Here is a 19,093-nt window from a genome sequence, read left to right on the forward strand (position 1 = left end):
CTTTGTTTTTTCTTAGTTAACAAAGGCTAGATTTGTTTCCCCATTAAGGAATTTGAGCGGGAGCTTGGAGGTTTCTCTGCAGGGAAGCAGGGCAATAAGACATGAAGGGCATGATGCTGAAATAGTGAACCCTGTGCTGGGCTGAGAGCTGCTGAACTCCCCTGTGCTGCTGCCAGATGTGAGTGGTGAGTGCAAGGAGTGATTCCTTCTTTCTTGGAGAGCAGGAAGGATGGTGCTGTGTGTTTGTACTTGGGCTCAGAGGCGTTGTGTGTAACCCTTGAGCTCCCAGCTCAGCTTCCTGCTCACTGCTGTGAGTTCCTCCAAGGCTCCTGGTGCTGTGGGAATGCTGTGAGCTGCCTTGTCCATCCTCTGCAGGGCAGGAGTCCCTCCTGGGAGCACAGGGGTATTCTGTAGCAGCTCTGGCCAGGTGGAACAACAGTGTGTGCTTTTCCAGCTGCAGGGCTGAAGTGCATCCCAGAGGGTGGGAATTTTGTCAGAGCAGCAGGACATGCTGAGCTGCCAGGCTGGGTCTGCTCTGGCCTGGGCTCCATGCTCAAGAAGAGACTGGCTGCAGCATGAAGAAGGAGGGACTTCAACTGTTAGAATAAAGAACATCCAGAGAAGTGAAAGGTTGAATGTTTTTGGAGGAGAAAGCAAATCCTGCCTCCTGAGGTCATCCAAGCATGATAAATCCACACAGTCTTCTCAGGGAGATTTCTTACTTGGCTAATGCAGCAGGAGTTGAGCTGGGGATCTCCAGAGCCTGGGAAATGTGAGAGGGTGTAGCTTGGATTTAGTTCTGTGGTGGACTCAGGCATGTTTTAGATTGTTAGATGTGTCTGTGATAGCCTGCAGAGGTTACTGTTAGGAGCAGTAAACACACCTACTGCATAGGACAGGGCAGATTGGAATGAAATGCTGCTTCTGATTCTTAGGCTGGTTTTCAAATCCTTTAATTGTCTCATTTAACCAGGCTGCAGTTTATTGATTGATATTTCAGAAAGCTCAGATTAGTGATGCTGGAATAGTAGCATCAAGCTTAGCCAATGCTTTCAACTCTCTATCCTGGCTTGCAGAAGAAAATTGTTTTCTCGATGACAGATGGCACATTTAAGGCCAGAACAAAAGAGCCTGTTCCTAGCATTCCTTAGTTGAACAGTTTTATCCATGAAGTGTGGAAAAAAGTTACAAAAATAATTTTGGCCAGTAGTTGTTGATGCACTTTCTCTTAGTACTTCTGTAAAAAAATAGTTTCTAGGAAACACCTTCGTGCCCTTAGAATAAATTTTCTGCTAAAGATTTGATTTTGAAATGCTTTTTAAAAATAGACTTCTAAAATGGAAGAAAGCCTCACCTGAGTATTTTGTGTGGGAAGACCTGTGCACAGGGGCTACACACCTTGTCCCTGGTTTGTGCACCTTCCTCTGCATGACTGTGATGGAGCCTGTGCTCTCTGTTTTCCAGGCAGAACCCAGATGTGCAGCTGCAGTTACAACAGAGACCACCTCACCACCATAGCCCAACTTCTTCCTTGACATCCCTGGGATCTTTGACTTTGCTCCAGTCTCCACCACCCTCTAGGCTGTCCCCTTCCCAGCACCAGCAACCTCTGACTCCCAGCCAGGCAGATCCTGGCGTTCTGCCACGGCCCCAGCAGCCTTTCTTGTCCAACCCAGTCCAGCAGGGGGATCTGTACCGACTATGCCAGCCCTTCCTGGGCCCGCAGCAGCAGCAAGGCGACTCCTACTCCATGATGCCCCGGGCCCAGCAGATCCCTTCCCCCTACCAGCAGGTGCAAGTGGATCCTTTTGCCATCGTGTCCAGGGCCCAGCAAATGGTGGAAATCCTGTCCGAGGAGAACCGGTCCCTACGGCAGGAGCTGGATGGGTGCTATGAGAAAGTGGCCCGGCTGCAGAAGGTGGGTGGTTGTGCAATTCAGGCATTCTCCTGTCTCTGGTCTAGTCCCTAATTGAATCATTTGACCTGCAAGTGTTGGATTCCTCTGCTGAAGGGATTGATGATGTATTTTAGAGTCTTTTGTATGCAGATTGATTAGTCTGTGTCCTGTGCCTTTGGACATCAGCTTAACTTTGGCAGAAGATGGAATCAAAGCCTTCGGTTTTCTGCTAACAGTTCATTGACCATGCTCAAAAGCACATCCTCCTCAGCTGCTGAAGAGCCTGACTGCTTGGCTTGCTTGGCTAAGTTAAGGCTTGTCCAGGATAGCAGCAATTTCATTTTCCCAAAAAGACTTCAGAGCTGCAGGAAGGGCCTGCTTGGGGGTGGCATGAGACCGCAGCCACTCAAGGAGGCACAGGGGACATTGCTACAAAACTGGCTGGCACCACAGTGTGCAGGGCAAGTAGTGCTGCTATGGCTACACTAAAGACATTTGGACTGCAGGACTGGGACTAACACTCCTTTTGTCCCTCTCTCAACACCACACAATTTCCATGAAAACTTAATGTCTTGATTTGGACCCAGCTATTTGCCACCTTTGGCTTTATGGAGCAAACAGAATAAATGATGCTAAGACATTTAAAAGGAAATATCCCAGTGAGACCCATCATTAATGTGCATGTGTGGAGGTATTTTTGTGCTGCCTCACAGAAATAGCTTCTTGATGATCAGTGGTTTAAAGCTGGGCAGCAGGTCAGCTTTGCTTTTGCCTTGCAGCTGTGGAAAGGCTGATGCTACTTAGCAATTTGGGACTTTGTGGGCCTTGCTGTGCTCTTTGCACTGGGCTGTGTTTGGGGCCAGAAAAATGTGTGGCTGCTTGTCCTTCAGGTGACCAGTGTGGCTTTCCACACTCATTTTTGCCCATGTTACCTCTTACCAGGGACATATGTTCGTTTGGTTATATTTTTTTGGAATGTTTCTGGCCAGGAAATACTTGAGAGAATTGTTTGACAGCTTCCTGATAGTGAGAGAAGGATACAAATGCACTTCCCTCCACCTCCCTGTTGATCACTTGCTGTAGACAGTGCTGATGGGGTTTGCTGTGGTGGGGATCCACACTTCCATAGCAAATAATGCTCAGCAAGGAGAGTTAGGAGAGAATCTCCTGCTCTGGATGATCAGAGAAACTTTTCACTGAAGGATAAAGCATATCCTAAAAGGAAGGATAAAGCATATTTCATTGCAAAATTATTCAGCCACTGGTATTCTTTCTACAGAGAGATTCATCACAGACCTGAGACTTTCTTTTACTTAGTGTATAAGTGTAGGTTTTCCTCAATAAAGAACACTTGAGACAAAGTAATGTCCTGTCTGAGACAATGAAATTTCTTAGTGGAAAATAGTAAGTGCTTGTTTTCACTTCCACTGCAGCTGGAAACAGAAATTCAGCAAGTTTCAGAGGCCTACAAAAACCTGGAGAAATCATCCTCTAAGCGGGATGCCCTGGAAAAAGCCATGAGAAACAAACTGGAAGGAGAAATTCGTAGGCTTCATGATTTCAACAGGGATCTAAGAGGTAAATGAAGTAAAACTTCTGTTCTTCAGTGCTGGGGGTTTTTATTGCTATGCTCACTTGGCAGGACAGGGTTTTGCTGCAGAATTCAGTGTCTGACATGACTGGAATATGACAGGATACTCAGGTGCAGTCAGTAGTCAGAGATTTTAAGCACTTGCTGGAGGAATGGAAGAGACAGGTTAAGGAGAGGGCTGCAGTCTTTCATTTCCAGCCTGTTTCTCATTGACAAGAAACATGTGATAAGCCAAATACCATAAACCAGATGCAAGCCTGGAATTCTCTCATGTCTTATATCCTAGAGACAATTTGTACAATTTGTTCAGTTTACACAAATGGAAAGAGGTTTTGCTGACTGCCTAATCCCACACCAGGCACGTTCACTTTATTTCCTGTCCAGTGACCCTTTTTGCACTGACATACAAACTGCAGAGTGTCTGTTCTTCCTGAAGGTCTTGTCATTCCTTATCAGTGTAGGCATCTGGTTTTTTGGATCTCCCTTCCTTTTCCAGAGTGAGATGTTATTGGTGTCTGGTTCTTGCTAAGAGGCTGAGGCAGCCCCATGGCTGGCAGCAGAGTGGTGTTGAGTGGTATTTGACCTTACTGGGGGGAAAAGTTTAAGCATTAGTTTGGAAGGTGGAAATCATCTGCAATGTGACATTTTTGAAGGTGCACAAACAGTTGTTTAAACTGTAAGTTTAATATTTTTAAGAAAGCCTTCTGATTGTCCTGCATGCTCTCACTGCCTCATGTCTTTTACTAAGACTCCCAGAAATTGTTTTGCATCCAGGGAGTAAAGCCATACATTTCCCAGTACTGTCCACAAAGGCCTGCATTAAATAATCTTATTCTTAATAAAACACAGCATAAACATTTCATTCTAATTTTCACAGACTGATACAAGTTTTTAGCAGCTTGGAGCCAGCAGAGCTGTTAAGCTGTTTTTAGGGTTTTACACTATTCCCTCAAGTCAGGTAATTGGACAACAGTAATTTAATCTCCTGTTAAGATTTAGTGGAGAGTTATAAGAGATCTTTTAATTGCATGGTGGGATTTGTGTGGAAAAAATAAAAGTATAAATTGAAAAAATAAACTTCTGTGTTATAGATGTTTAAAATAATTTCTTTGGAACTTTAACCTGTTTTGACTCATTGAGTGTATTTCCTTAAGGACATAATTAAAAACATTTCAAAAGTGAGTGCCAGTTTCTGATAGAAATTAGCTGTAGAATCAGCAGATCCATTCCCCCAGCATCAGGAATGCCCTGAGCAGATGAAACTTAATGCTTGAAAGTTGTTAATTATTTCTTCTGCTTTTATTGAATTGTTTTGCAGAACGCATGGAGACAGCCAACAAGCAGCTGGCAGAGAAGGAGTTTGAGGGGTCTGAAGACAATCGGAAAACCATCTCCCAGCTCTTTGCACAAAGTGAGTTTCACAGCCTTTGTGGGTCAGTGGAAAGCTCCAGTCACCTGGGAGGGAGGACAGTGCAGCAGGTTAATGAGCAGCACAGAAACCAGGGCAGTGGCAGCCAAAGCTGGCAGTGGAGAAAGGAGGAGGGATCCAAGAATCCCTTTTCTGTCACTATCTAAAGTCCATCTGATGGGATTTATTAGAGATATTGGAGCAAAAGTAATTTTCAGTTAAACCGTAAAATTAGTGTTTACCCCATAATTTACATATTTTATCCATCTATTTTATTCCTTGAAAGCTTTGAACTGAAACCTTCCCCAGGCCAACAGGAGTCCTGGCATGAGTTAAGGCCAGTAGGAGAGGAGCCTGCTAGGTCTCCTATCTCCTTCCTCTTTAATTTGCCACTGCCCTATCCTGTTGAGCAAAAATAAAGGGGATGAACACTCCTGCAGTCTGCTGGGCTGGGTGAGGGTCAGGAATTCTGTCCACAGCAGTGGATTTATCACAAGGCAAACCAAAATGACGGGTGTGAAATGCTGCTTTTCCTTTGTTCTGAAATGTCTCGAGGCTGACGGCGTCGGGCCAACTTTTCTCTCATCCCACAGCGTGCTCCACCCTTCTGACAATGCTCACTTTTCTCCAATTGTTATATAAAAAGGTAGTGCAATAAAATTGCAAAACAGAGTTTTTCTGTGGTGTAATAGACGCTGCAACTACCCTGACAGATTCTGGTGTCCCTCTCTTGTGTCATCTTTAGCTTATTCCTTGTGGTTTGCCTTGCAAGCAAATGGCTGTCAGGGAGTGAATTCCAAACTCCTGGTGGTACTGGGAAGTCTGGGAGTTTAGTCTCTCCTTCTGCTGGGTAGACATTGAGGTTCATAGGTGCACCCAAAAACTGGAGAGGTCAAAGCTGTGTGGCCTCTCCTTTTGGATGAGCATGGAAGCCACAGTCCTGCATTTAATCAGTCTCAGCATTTCTAGGGGTGCTGCAGGCACTTGTCAAGTGAAGCAGTTCTCATTTGGAAAAAAAGTGTGCAACAAAACCTCCAAAAGTCTCTCTGCAAGCATTTCCAGATTAACAAACAGACTGGTAGCACTGACTGATACCTGCTGGCACAATGCCACCCTGTCTCAATGCAGCTCAGTGTAATGTGCTCACACTGGCAGCAACTCATTCCTGGGTGGAGGAGAAATGCTGGGAAAAGATGGGCAAAAAAAATAATCATGTGATGACATTTGTCCTTATGTCCTGGGCTGGCTCTGGGTTTGCTCTGCAGAGCTCTGGGTGCTGTTGGTGGACAGGTTTGTTTTGCAACCTGTGTGTGGGCTGTGTTGATTCCCTGGCAGAAGGGAATCTTTAGCTACTCTGTGTTGCTAAAGCTTTGCTCCTGGCTCTTTGCTGGCAGAAGAAAGGGAGTAATTGTGGTCCTGTAAATATAGTTATGCACATGCTTGCACAAATGGGCCTGTGTGCTCCATATGCAGTCTGTCCTAACACCCAGCACCTCGTTCCTGTTTTTCAAGCCTTCCACTCCTTGTCCTCATTCCTTTGTCGTGGGATATTGGTTTCTGGAATGCAGTTTCTCTGGTGTCATCAGTGCTGGGTGTAGATCACTCCAGGGAGTATTCTGTGGTTGTGTTTGCAGCAAGTGGGTTAATGTTATCTTTGGAGCTGGTTGGCTTGAGCTGGGAATGGCAACATACACAGAGGACATCAGCTCTGTGTTGTGGCTTTGCCTTACACCCTTTGTGATAATTCCTCCTGTCTCCAATTATTTTTATCCTATCTGTGTTTTTATGAAGGCAGTGCCCTGTTCCTGCAACACTCAGCGTTGCTGCTCCAGCTCTTCCTGGAGAGCAGCAGAAAAGGATGAGCTGCTGTGTTTGGAGTGGCAGGTCTGCTCTGGGAAGGGACAGAACAGATGTATGTGCCTCACTTCTGGCCCAGGGGGTCAATTTTACAGGCCATAGAAGAAGACTGAGGAGTTCTCACTGCTGATTTGTTTTCTGATTCCTCTGAAGATATTGCTGGGGGGTCCTCTGAGAAAGGACAGAATTCCCTTCCAGTTTGGGGGGTCAATGTGGAAAAAAGGAACACAAGTTTTTCAGGAAACAGTTTTTCAGCAGATACTAGTCTGCTATCTCTCTCCCCAGCCTGAGATATTAAAATTATTCTGTTTGTTTTCCACTGCTGAAAGCTCGGAGGTGAGGAGGTGCCAAGTTTCACTAACCATCTGCATAATCACAGCAAATTACCTGGGTAACTGTACTGAGTGATGCACCTTCTGTTCCTTCTCACTATCTTTGTGGCACATTGCTGCTTGAAGGTACCATACTTGTTTTTCAGGATTACAGGTCCTTCTCTTCCTTGAAAGCCATGTCCTTTTCTTTTCCCTCTTAGCACTAGATTTGCATTCTCTTTCTTCTGAGAAGTCCCAGTGCAATCTTCCCCTCACCTCTGGAGTGAAAGGCTCCTGAAAACTGGACAGAGACAAGTGCTGTGCATTGATAACTATCACTTTTTTATCCATAGACAAGGAAACACAGAGGGAAAAAGAGAAACTGGAAATAGAGCTGGCTGCTGCCCGCTCCACCAACGAGGACCAGCGGAGACACATCGAGATCCGAGACCAGGCCCTGAACAACGCTCAGGCCAAGGTGGTGAAACTGGAGGAGGAGGTAAGAATGCTGAGAAAGAGGAGTCAGGGTAGCTTGTGTTCCAGCAAAAGTGGCTGTGGGAATGAGTTTGTCTTGTGGAAGTTAGAAGGAAATCTGCTTTCTTCAAAGCTGTTTCTATCGGCTTAGCTTTGTGTTGACTAGCTAAACAGATAAGCCACAAATCTCTATTTCCTTGGAAATGCTTTTGTCTAAGCAGCCATATTTTATTTTCTTTTTGTTTCAACTGGTAAAAGTGGGCTGGAAGTGGATTCTCAGCCCTGGAAACTTGCTAAGCTTGGCAGAAATTCAGATCTGGATGGACTTAAAGGTAATATCAGATGAATGTGGTTTGTCCCTTTGCCAGGTGTGGGGACAGTGCCCAGCAGATCACCATGTGTGCCCAGCATTTGTAATAAGCTGTACATGACCTCAGTTGTTTTCTCTCCCTTTCCTCCCAAGAAGGAATTATACATTTGAGCTGCTTAGCTGGGCAGCTTTCACAGCAGTTTCTTTTGTAGCCTTGTCCCTGCCACTCATGGCTCTCACCTTTGTCCCTTCTGCGTCACGGTGTCCGTCCTTTCCTCCTGCCTTCTGCTCTCCTCTCAAAGGCCCCATTTCCCACTCCAGCCTCTGCTTCCTTTACTCCTACTCTTCCTCCATGGAGAGTCTCAGGAGGAAATCTCCTGACCAAGCACACTTCCTCCCTGCAGATTTGTTCTCCAACCCTGCCATCTCCCTGGCTACCAGCGCTCAGCGTCACCCTCGGCTGGGCACTGTGCCTATGTCCACCTGAATTTTGCTGCTTTCAGAGACATTCCTCAAACCCTCCCCCTTGTCTGCTTTTTGTTCTCTCTCCCTTCAGGATCCCATTGTGCCAACAGAGGAGAAATGATCAAATACTAAGTGAATATCCTCCTCTCCCAGGTACAGGTGTAGCTCATTTCTGAGTTTTAGCCTGCTCTTCTCTGAGCTCTGAATTTGCCTCAATAGCCCTCCCCTGAATCTTCCTATGTCTCTTGCTGGTATCCTTATTTTTTGCCCTTCTTTTAATCTCTTCATGGAAGCCTTTCCTCAATCCCTCTGGATCTCCCCTGGACCTGCTCTGCTCATTCAGGATGTTCTTGTGGGTTTACCTGCTGTCATAACCTCTTCTAGCCTGCCACGGCTGACTTGCACTCACTCAGGGGACAGGGAGCATTAGGTTATAGGGTAATTTGCATCTGACATGGCTCTCTTTGGCTCTCAAACTATTCTCTCATGGATTCTGCAATGTATTGGAGCTCTCTGGCTTTCATGCAAATTTCAGCACCTTATTTAAAAGTCTGGTGGCTCACTAACTCCAAGGACATGGGACATCCTTGTGGTTTCCCTGGAAGATGCTTGGAGTCAATGTGGGTGAGGTGCTCTGATCAGCTGGGCCAGCACTCACAGCACTTGGCTGGGTTGAACCTCTGTGTAGGCACTCTTTTTGGCTCCTTCACACTAAAGTTGAAGCCTTGAGGGATAATAATAATTGTATGTTTTATTTTCAAAAGACAAAAGACTGCTCTTGTTCCTCTAGAAGAATTGAGTTCAGTGCTGTGGCAAAGCATTTCTGCCTAGGTAGAATAGTGAAATAGGTAAGTCACTCTGGGCTAAATTGCATGATAGCTTAAAAAGCACACACAGGCTGATCCAGGGTGAAATGATCTGCATGAGGGCTTGGTCACATGCATCCAACCTTTGCTCGAATCCCAGGGTGTGCAGGAAGTGCCACCCTTCCTGCTGTAGATAAATATGGAAGTGTCTCAGTGAGGGAGCAGGAATTAACTCTGCTTTTTCCTAGAGGTGAGAGAGAATAAGGGGAAACAAATGGTAGAGTCACTTTTGCAGGTTTCCCAAATCACTTTTTAATGAAATACTTAGGATTACAGTATTTGTTGCCTCATTAGTGTTGAACTGTGGAAAGTTCTCCAATCCCCAGGCGGTTTGGTAATTCCCAAAGGCAGCCAAGGAGCTGCTCAGAGCTCAGGACACCTTTAGAAGGGGCTGGGAACACCATTCTGAGTTAGTGGCATTCAGTGGCCAAGAGATATGAACAATTAGTGGACTATTTCTTTATTCTGGCCAGGGTAATCTGAGTGACTAGTCCCTGTGAGTGTCAGGAATTTCCAAACTGGTCCTGCAGCAGAGGGTGGAGTTTCTTAGGCTCAGGTTTGGCAGCTACTCTGGCTCAGGGCCTGAGGGGGGGGCTGCAAATTTCAGTTGTTGCCTCCTGTAATGTAAGTTTTCAGCTTTTCTTTTTACCCTTTCCATTTTGACTTCCTATTAAGCAAAGTAACCTTGCCTTTTGTGCACCAGATCCTTTATAAATTAATATTTCCATTCTAGGGAGAGCTATAAGCCATATATGACTGTAACTGGTTTTAAATGTTGCATTGGAATTGGAGCTTTAGGTTCTTTTCAAACCCTTGGCTTGAATTGCCAGTCTGGACAAAATCTGTGAAATGTAGACACTTGTCTGCACCTGTGGAGCTTTGAGGGTTTTTATATATGCTGATTTTAGCATGCAAGTTAGAGTGAAAGAGATCATGGGATGTTAAATGTGATGGAGAAAGGAATGATCTTGGAGATACTGAAGTACAGTGTGAAGCAGTTGGATGCAAAAGTAGACATTGACAGAATGCTTCTCCTGTTAGCAGGGGTGAAATGGCTCTTCAAATTTAGAACAAGCTGCCATTTAAGTTTTTGATAGTGTGGGGTTTGTTTCTGCAAAGTGCAAAATAGGGTGAGTGATCATAAATATTTAAAGCAAACTTAAATGTGTCTACGAACAGAATTGTTAAGTATGTATATATGTTTTATATACAATATTTAAACTTTACTACTTCTCTACTCTCCCTAAAGATACACAGTTATTAACCTCTATTTTCACTGCCCTATTTTTGTTCTTGCCTTTAGTAAATGTTCCACAGTTTTGCATAAATCAGCAGCTTACTAAAATGGCTTCTAGTGAAGTTTTGGTCTGTGGTTTCTGAAATCAAAACTTCAGATTATTTTCATTACATGTAATGCGTTTAACATAAATTGAACATATTTGAGGTAAAATGTATTTTGGCTTAAAAATGTACATCACAGTCAGAAACAGCGATAATATTTGGAGCTAAAGCAATGAAAAATTCTCATTGCATGGATTGCTGTGAGGGTCTCAGGTGGGATGGCAGCAGGGTTGTGGCTGCTCCCACAGGATTTAACCCCATCTGCTCACATCCACCTTGAGAGCCTGAAGCAGATGGAGCAGTTGAGCTGGGCTTTGCTTTGGGCCAGGGCCAGAACTGCTGGCTTTGCAGAAAGGACCATCCTGACCCACCTGACTCTGAGTAAATGCTGACTTGCTGCCAGTCCTCACCAGACTTGGAATGTTGCAGGAGGGAGTTTGGTGCCAAATACTTTATCTAACCACAACTGCTGAGTGCAGAGGCTACAAGTGCTACTGGTTTTACTTTTTTTTTTTCCCCTCAGACTTGGTCATTTCTGCTTATCCTATTTAATTGATACCATGGAAGACCACACTTCAACTTAAGAAAAGTTTGTGGGTTTTTTATGGTAGTGTAACTTGTACTCCTTTGCTCCATTGCTTTACAAATCACTGTTTTACCAAGCGCCTCAAGGAGACAGCTTTGAAGAATAATGACAAGCACCAGGAAGATAAAAACATCTGCTCTTTGCCATCCTCACACACACACACCTTGCAGTGGGAAGAGGAGACAGACCACCTCTCTAATGGGTAGAAACTGGGGGATAAGGCAGGGGACAAGTTTGAATGAAATATCTTTTCTAAAATTGCTTGTGCTTAGAAGTTCTAAGATCCTTCAGCCATCACAATTCCAAATGTAGCAGATACCAGCTGAGATAATGTGTTCATCTCTCACTGTGCTGTTGTGGAGAGAAAAATTGCTCTATTTCTGATAACACTGAGGGGTCTGTCTGGGGGAAATGCAAAAATACATTTCCCAATGACATCTATTGTACTTTTTATGCTGTGCCTGAGATACTTTCAGAACAGAGCCTTGGTTTGTAGGGAGAAGACCCAAAGGAGAGCTGTCTGCTTGATGCCTGCTCTAGTTTTTTTCCAGTCACTTCCCTGGGTCTATAAAAAGATATTCCTGGTCTCTACAGATTTGTTTCACGTAGACTGAGAGCTACCTAATACTCCTTTCAGGAAAGAGTTGCTTCTAAAAGGGACAAGTTTTGGATGGCTTGTCACTCCTGGATGGATTGGGTGCCAAGGAGAGAAACCTCCCTGTTTTCCCTGTAACTGCTTCCCTCTAATGAGCTGCATTCTTGTGACAGAGCTGCCTTTTTATTGCCATGTCACTGTCTCACATGTTCTGCCTGTTAGTGATTTTCCAGTGGTGGCTTTGAGAGTTAGAACTTTATTTTAACACAAACAAACGGGGCGACGACATTGTGACATTGCCATGCCACAAGCTCTGCTCCCTACACGGAATAGTGTTACCAGATTGTTTCAGCAGGAATTCTTGCTGAGGCCACTGGCGCCTTGTTGGGCCTGAATTCAAACAAACTGAGGGTTCAAAGGCATCCTAGAGGAATATATTCCAACTGCAAGAGGGTGAGGTGATGTAAACGTGCTTGCTGGCTTTTTTTTTTTTTTTTTTTTTTTTAACTACATTTCTGCCATAGCAGGCAAATTCTTGTGGGGAAACACATTTTCAGCTGCATCTGAATGGATTCAGCTTTAGGATAAACCCAGAATGTTATGAAAACACCCTGAATATATTAAACCAAGGACTTTGAAGACATCAGAAATAGTGGGTGGGAGACAAGCAGATGCTGATGAGTGTTACCAATTTCTGAAATAGGAGCTGTCCAAGATGAAGAGGTTAATGGCTGGGTTTGACAAAATGCCTGGGAGAATTCTGAATCAGTGCAGGAAGTCTTCTCTTCTTCCCCAGAATAAAAAAAAATAAAATTCTTTGCTGAGTAACTCATCTGGAAGCAATGAATCTCTTTGCTCAGAGAAGATCCTTCCCCCTCACCTGCTGTGTCCTGGGCTGTGTTTGTCCTGCACAGACAGCTCCAGTTGGAGGATGTTACAGCCTCCCTTGGGCCTTGACTGAAAATTCCTCATTCCTGTGTGCCCCTGCTCCCTTTACATGAACCTCTGTGCCCTCCTCAGAGCCTTCCTTCTGCAAGGACCTGGGATCCCTGAAAGCATTGCATGGTTTGTCAAAGCCTAAATAAAGAGGAACAGGATTTGTTTGGCTTTTAGAATGTTGTTATTCCCTTTCTGCTGGGCAGTTGTAGTAATAATCAAATATCCCCTGTCTCTGAGAGGAAAAGTGGTCTTTGGCCCTTGATTTTAGACCATGCAAGGACATGCCTAGGGAGAGGGGAAGTTAAATGAAGCTGGAAATACTTGATCAGGCAGCCAGGGAATCTTTCAGGGATATTCCCTGCACTGCTTTGCTCTTTGTGCCCTGGATTTCTGCAGAGCCCAGGTCATTCATGGCCATCTTTATTTTTCTTGTCCTGAGTCCTGTTGCAGAATTTACATAAACTTTGTAGTAAATGGCAGCTGGAGAGTGGCTGCTCCTGTTTACACTGGTTTAGTTAGAATTACAGCCTGACCTCTGATGCTTGGTTAGGACATTTTCCAAAGCAGTCAGAGATTGACCTGGAGATGATAAGGACATTATTGAAATTGTGCTGTAGGAAATGCTGGGAGTGGATACAGTCATCCTGCTGTGCTTCCAGACATGCACTGAGGTTATTTGAGATCTGACATGGTAAATAGGTGTTAAAATAAAGATATTCTCATTAGCAAAATGCTCTGCATTTTCAGAGCACCCTTGGAGGCAAAGCAGTTATGATACATTAAGTGAACATGAGCTTGCTTCTTAGTTAAATGCTGTACCATCAAAAGGAAAATTACTATCTTGTCAAATTTATTTAAAATTACATCCCAAAGGGTGTGACTGCATCCTTGTAAAGCTTCAGGAATGAACTCTTATCTAGAGCACGTGTTCTCTGCAAGGCCTGATGCAGAGGAGAGAATTCCTGTGTCCTTTGATGCCATCCCTGCCCTGGTAGATGCTGCTGTGGCCCTTGGCACTGAGCAGCCAATTTTGGTTCTTTGCTGGGAGAGGGAGGGTGGGGAATCCATGGCAAATGACCAAGAACAAGCCTCAGCTCGCTGCCTTTTTTCCTTCTTCCCATCTTAGTTATGTCTTCAGCACCTTGGCAATACTCAGGAAATTGTTTCCAATTCTTGTCTTAGGAAAACAAGATCATACTCTTGATTTCTGGTAATGAAATCCCTCTGTGCTTAGAAGAATCATTCCTGATCCTCTTTACAGTGAGAGTTAGGTCTGGTCAGAGAGGTGAAAACCAAAAATGTATAAATTTAGATTTCCCTTCTAGCACTTCTGGAGAATCCTGGTTCACAGAAAAGAAAATTTTTGTCACAAATACTTGCAGTAGCAGAGTGGCAGAGCTGGAAATGAACAAGAGTGCCAGAATGTGCAGTGACTTAACTGAGGGCAGCAAGTGCATGAAATGAGATTATCTTATAGAGAAAGGATAATTCTGACAAAAGACATTAGGAAAGTTGAGTTGTCTCGAGCACATTTCCATGGTTAAAGCTTACTGAACACCTGGGTTCCAAAAACCTGAAAATTATTTGAAGAATTTGTGAATTAATTCCGGTTTTAAGCTGTCGAAAAGAACACACTCAACAACCCTAAATCTTCCAACATTCCTAATTCTTCCTGATGCTGGAAGATGAAGTGCATCTTGTGAAGGGAGGAAAAAAAAAAAGTTGTCTTTCTGCAAAGCCACTGAACAAGCTGTGCCTGTACACTGGGGCTGGTGCCCGAGTCAGGCGTGTGCAGGCAGTGCTGGGAGCTTGGGCAACAGCATGTGTTGCAACTTTTCACCTGCAGGTTTGGCTGATGGGAGAACGTTCAAAGTGGATGTTTCAGTGGAATTTCTGTGTCCTAATTCTGCTTTTTGGCTGGGCTCTTGGTATTCTTTGAATGCAGGCCAGAGTGTTAATCTACACATGTGCATACTCAGGTTTGTTAATTGCGAAACTGTAAAACGTTGTCGGTGGCTGCTTTTGCAGGATTGTACCTGTGTGTTAAAAAACTGCTCAGGAATTGAAATGCTTTGGAGTAGGTAATGAGACCCAATATCCATCACCTCATCCTTAACTTCTTTTATAAAGAAGAGAGAGGGAGGAGAGCTGGTTTTGAAGAGATTATTTTTCAGCTCAATGTATGGTATTTCACTGCTAGTGAGTTTATCAAGTTGTTCCTCACCCTTGTCTAGGTCAAAACCCAAGATACTGAGTGCTCTCCATTTCTGGGTTCTGCTGCTGACCCTATATTTATCACTTTTGGCTACTTTGAGCTGCTGTTAATCTAGGTTTAAAACTGGTGCATTAATCCACACTTCAGTGGAGTCTGACAAACTTTCAATTGGTGTTATCAAGTACTATGATCTGGAATAAAAAGATTTATTAAGTATAACACATATATTGATTTTCTGCAGCGCAGCAGTGGACTATTAAGTTACATTTAAATGTTCTCATCCCTCCCATTCCAAACAAGCTTGAAATCTTGAGCAATCAAAGAATAAAAATACCTTTCAACTGTACATGCACTGGTGGGAAGTCCTTTGGCTGGATTGCTCACTGTTTGTTGTAACTTTTATTATAAAATTCTCAGTTGGGGAAAATCCTCCAAGGCAGCAACATTCACGCTGTGAGATTATTTGCCTGCTGACTTTATGGAGAGAAGAAAAGGATACTATGTCTGAGTTTAATATTGTTGGGAGATTTTTCTGTCTCTGCTCTTTGCATTGCCTGAAGGAACAGGAGTGAGAAAAGGGGAAATTTTTTAAGAAACACACGATAAGACCTTTTTGGAGCAAAGGTGTGATGTAAGAACAGCTCGTGTTGTTCAGATCAAAGCATCCTGTGTGTGCTGAAGCTGAGAGCAGATTCCTAGGGAGCACTGTCAGCATGGGGCCAGCCAGCCCTGATACTTTCCCAGAATACTTTCCACTTCCAAGAAGGACTTCCTGAGCCAAAAGTGGTGTCTTTTGTCTTTAATATCCCTCAGTGGACTTTTCTTCCATCAGGCTGTAGAGCAGCTCTTTGAACTCACATAAGGGCGTCTGTGTTTTGCATTGTGGTGCTTGTCTAGAACTTTGGCTCTGACTGTTGGGAAAAGTTGCCTTCTTCCTGCTATTTTTGTATTTCAGGGTTTATGACAATCAGAGCTACAAAAGCAGTGCCCCAGATTTGCTGCACAGAGCCAGCTAATTGCAATTGTTAATCTTTTCCTAAACAGAAAATAATGCCCACAGGTGTGCAGTATTCCTTATATTTGAATAGAGCTGGGCCCTGGATATGTTTTATTTTATTTTATTTTTTAAGTCATATTTTAGTTCATTTTTATTCTGTATGAACTGTGGATTAACCTTGCTAAGACAGTTACTGGGGGGCTCAGTGTGGTAGTTTTTCTTGCTTCTTGTGAGGCAGGGTGGCAGCTTGGTTTGCAGGATGAACAGTGGAGGAGGATGGAAGGGCAGTGGCAGGAACAGAGCAGGACCTCTCAGGCCAAGAAGAATGTCCAGACTGCTGGGATAAATCTGGATAAACCTGGCATGGGGAGAGCCTGGGCCATGGCTGGTGTGTGCTTTGTTCCCATTATTTTATTGTGATTGGAAAGCAATAGGATGCTACAAATTTTGATTCAGTTTCTGCTTAATCTTGTAAAAATGCTGCCAGCAATTTTCAATAGTGCACTGAGAGTGTGCCCAACTTGGGGATCAGCTCTAAACACTGCTGCAGTTACCTTGGAAACGTGTGTCAAGTCACTCAAACTCTGTTTCAGTCCCTGGTGCCCTTTCTAGTCCATTGCTGCTCTCAGACATTTGCCACAGATAATTTCTTCTGTTTCCCCATCGTTACTATGGGGTCACTGAGGACAGGAAGGACAAAACCACCCAGCAGGAAAGCAGAGCTGGGACAGAGCTGTGACATCCTGAGTGGCCAGGCCAGGGCAGGAGGCCAGGGCCCACTGACAGCATGGTATCTGTCATGACTCATGGTATGGTTTGGGCTGGAAGGGACCTTCAGGAACCTCCAATTCCAACCCTCTGCCATAGGGACAACTTCCACTGTCCCAAAGTGCTCCAAGTCCTCTCCAGCCTGGCCTTGGACACTTCTAGGGATCCAGGGGCAGCCACAGCTGCTCTGGGCACCCTGTGCCAGGACCTCAAACCCTCAGAGGGGAGAATTCCTCCCAATATCCCCCCTAAGCCTGTGCTCTGGCCATGTGAAGCCATCCCCCCTTGTCCTGTCTCTCTCCATCTCTCCTGTGGGCTCCCTTCAGGTGCTGGAAGTCACCTGGACATTTTCTTCCCGGCTGGTGGCAAAGCCCGAAGTTCACTCGCTCATTCCCATTGTTTATGCTGCCTTTTCTTGCTTTGTTTCAGCTGAAGAAGAAGCAGGTCTATGTTGAGAAGGTGGAGAAGATGCAGCAGGCCTTGGTTCAGCTGCAGGCAGCGTGTGAGAAGAGGGAGCAGCTGGAGCACCGGCTGCGCACCCGGCTGGAGAGGGAGCTGGAATCTCTGCGCATGCAGCAGGTACCCCTGGCCCTGCTGGGCTCCTGGATTGCACCCTGCCCCACACCCAGCAGAAAGGCACTGCATCTTTTATCTTGTGTTCTTAAAAACCTTCTTTTTCACTAGTTAGATTCATGGATTTCCTGGCTATTGTATTGCTTTTACCCAATTTAATTCTGTTTCAACCTGAGAATTTAGATAAGGAGCAATAGGGGATCCATCCTGTGACAAGATCAGAAACAGCCTCATGGCTACATGCTGCTGTACCTTTAAATACCATGGTTATGTTATTTGAAATTATTTAAAAATTCTTGTTCACAGTTTGTGATTTTACATAAAATTCATTAACAGTGGCCTGGAAAGAGGCCCTTCAAAAACCTTTTGAATTTAAAAAAGCACACAAGACTAAACTCTCAAAGCCAATTCTATAAATGCAGTTGATGGAAATAGGTGGGAGTTTCACATAGACTGTATTGCAATATTATTATGAGTCTTTTTCAGTGAAAAGAAGGAATGAGAAGTAGATTGTGCAGATGTGTTAAGAACTGCATTAACTTCAGCTTATCTTAAATACAGATGAATTGTCAAATGTCTAAATTTTACTGGAAATAGGATGCAGGCCTGTGTTCTAAATCACATTTATTTTCAGCTTACTTTTATCCCCTAACTTCCATCTCTGCATAGGAATAGATATTTAAATATTGGGGGTTTGCATGGGTTTTAGTAGGAGTTACAGTAATTTGCTAAACTTTTCTGTTACACTTTTGGAAGATCAGGTACTCAAAACCCCACAACTTTTTACATCGAGCCTGAGTCAACACAAAAAATTGCTTTCCTGTCATGGTTAAAAATTCTGAGCTCAGCATATAATAGTTAGTCTGCCCTATTCCTTTAAACTATTTATTTTATTTTTAAAGTCAAATGTCTTGCTAATCCCACATGAGACTTCCATATAAAACTGCAGGTTTTATTCATTGAACTATTATCTGAGCAGATCTCCATGCTTCCTTACTTTAAAAGGGAACACTGCCTGCCTTCCAAATCTTGCTTTAGAACTGAATTATTTCAGTCCCCAGCTATACACTGATCATATAAATTTAGTAATCAAATGCTTTAAAATATTTTGGATCTATTTTTTTGAAGGGATGATACTAGTCAGTGCCTTGTTGAACACTTGGGAGTCAGTCTGTGTTACACCAGGCATTATGGAAGGGCTGTGCACATCACACCTCTATAGCACAGTCCAGCTCTGAGATGCATGTTTGGGACTTTGGGAAGGCCCAAATATCCATCTTTGGAAAAAAAGATACTTTTGGGAAGAAAGGCCTTGGGAGGAGTATTTTGCATCTCAGGTATTTTCTTGTTAGCCTGCCCAACACAGCATAAAGCCACTTTATTTCCCTCTGGGGGGTTCTTGTGTCAAACCAGTGACAAAAAGCAAAGCAGCCAACCCTGAGCCTTACAGCTGCATCCTGAGAGTCCTGTTTTTGTTTGCTTTGTTCTTTTGCTCCTGGGGATCAGCGTCAGGGCACATCTCAGGCTGCCAACGTCTCGGAGTACAACGCCACAGCACTGATGGAGCTCCTGCGTGAGAAGGAGGAGAGGATCCTTGCTCTGGAAGCTGACATGACCAAGTGGGAACAGAAGTACCTGGAGGAAAGTGTGATGAGACAGTTTGCTTTGGATGCAGCTGCGACTGTGGCTGCTCAGAGGTAAATGGGACTTTTCACAGGGCTGGGATTATTTTCTTTTTCCAGTTGAATGTCATATTTCCCACCCAGGAATGTTGTCATGCCATCCTCCTGTGATTGCTCATCCTGTGGTCTGAACAGCTTCTCAGAACTCTGCAAGCAAGTGGAGCTTGGCTGCTCTTCCTGGGAGCTGTGCAATTGCCAGCAATTAGAAATGCTTTTCC

The 19,093-nt window shown here is 44.3% G+C and overlaps 1 protein-coding gene across 3 annotated transcripts in view; it reads left to right on the plus strand.

The window, feature by feature from the left end:
* AMOT (angiomotin) overlaps positions 1-19,093 on the plus strand; it is a 51,887-nt gene that overhangs the window by 24,207 nt on the left and 8,587 nt on the right. For all 3 annotated transcript variants that reach the window (XM_059858927.1, XM_059858925.1, XM_059858926.1), the window contains exons 4-9: positions 1,465-1,918; positions 3,331-3,475; positions 4,807-4,899; positions 7,418-7,563; positions 17,050-17,199; positions 18,700-18,890. In XM_059858927.1, the coding sequence (XP_059714910.1) occupies positions 1,465-1,918; positions 3,331-3,475; positions 4,807-4,899; positions 7,418-7,563; positions 17,050-17,199; positions 18,700-18,890 (1,179 nt within the window). The remainder of the gene's footprint in view (positions 1-1,464; positions 1,919-3,330; positions 3,476-4,806; positions 4,900-7,417; positions 7,564-17,049; positions 17,200-18,699; positions 18,891-19,093) is intronic.

This window comes from Haemorhous mexicanus, chromosome 14 (assembly GCF_027477595.1).
Source record: "Haemorhous mexicanus isolate bHaeMex1 chromosome 14, bHaeMex1.pri, whole genome shotgun sequence".
In the NCBI taxonomy this organism is placed as follows: Eukaryota; Metazoa; Chordata; class Aves; order Passeriformes; family Fringillidae; genus Haemorhous; species Haemorhous mexicanus.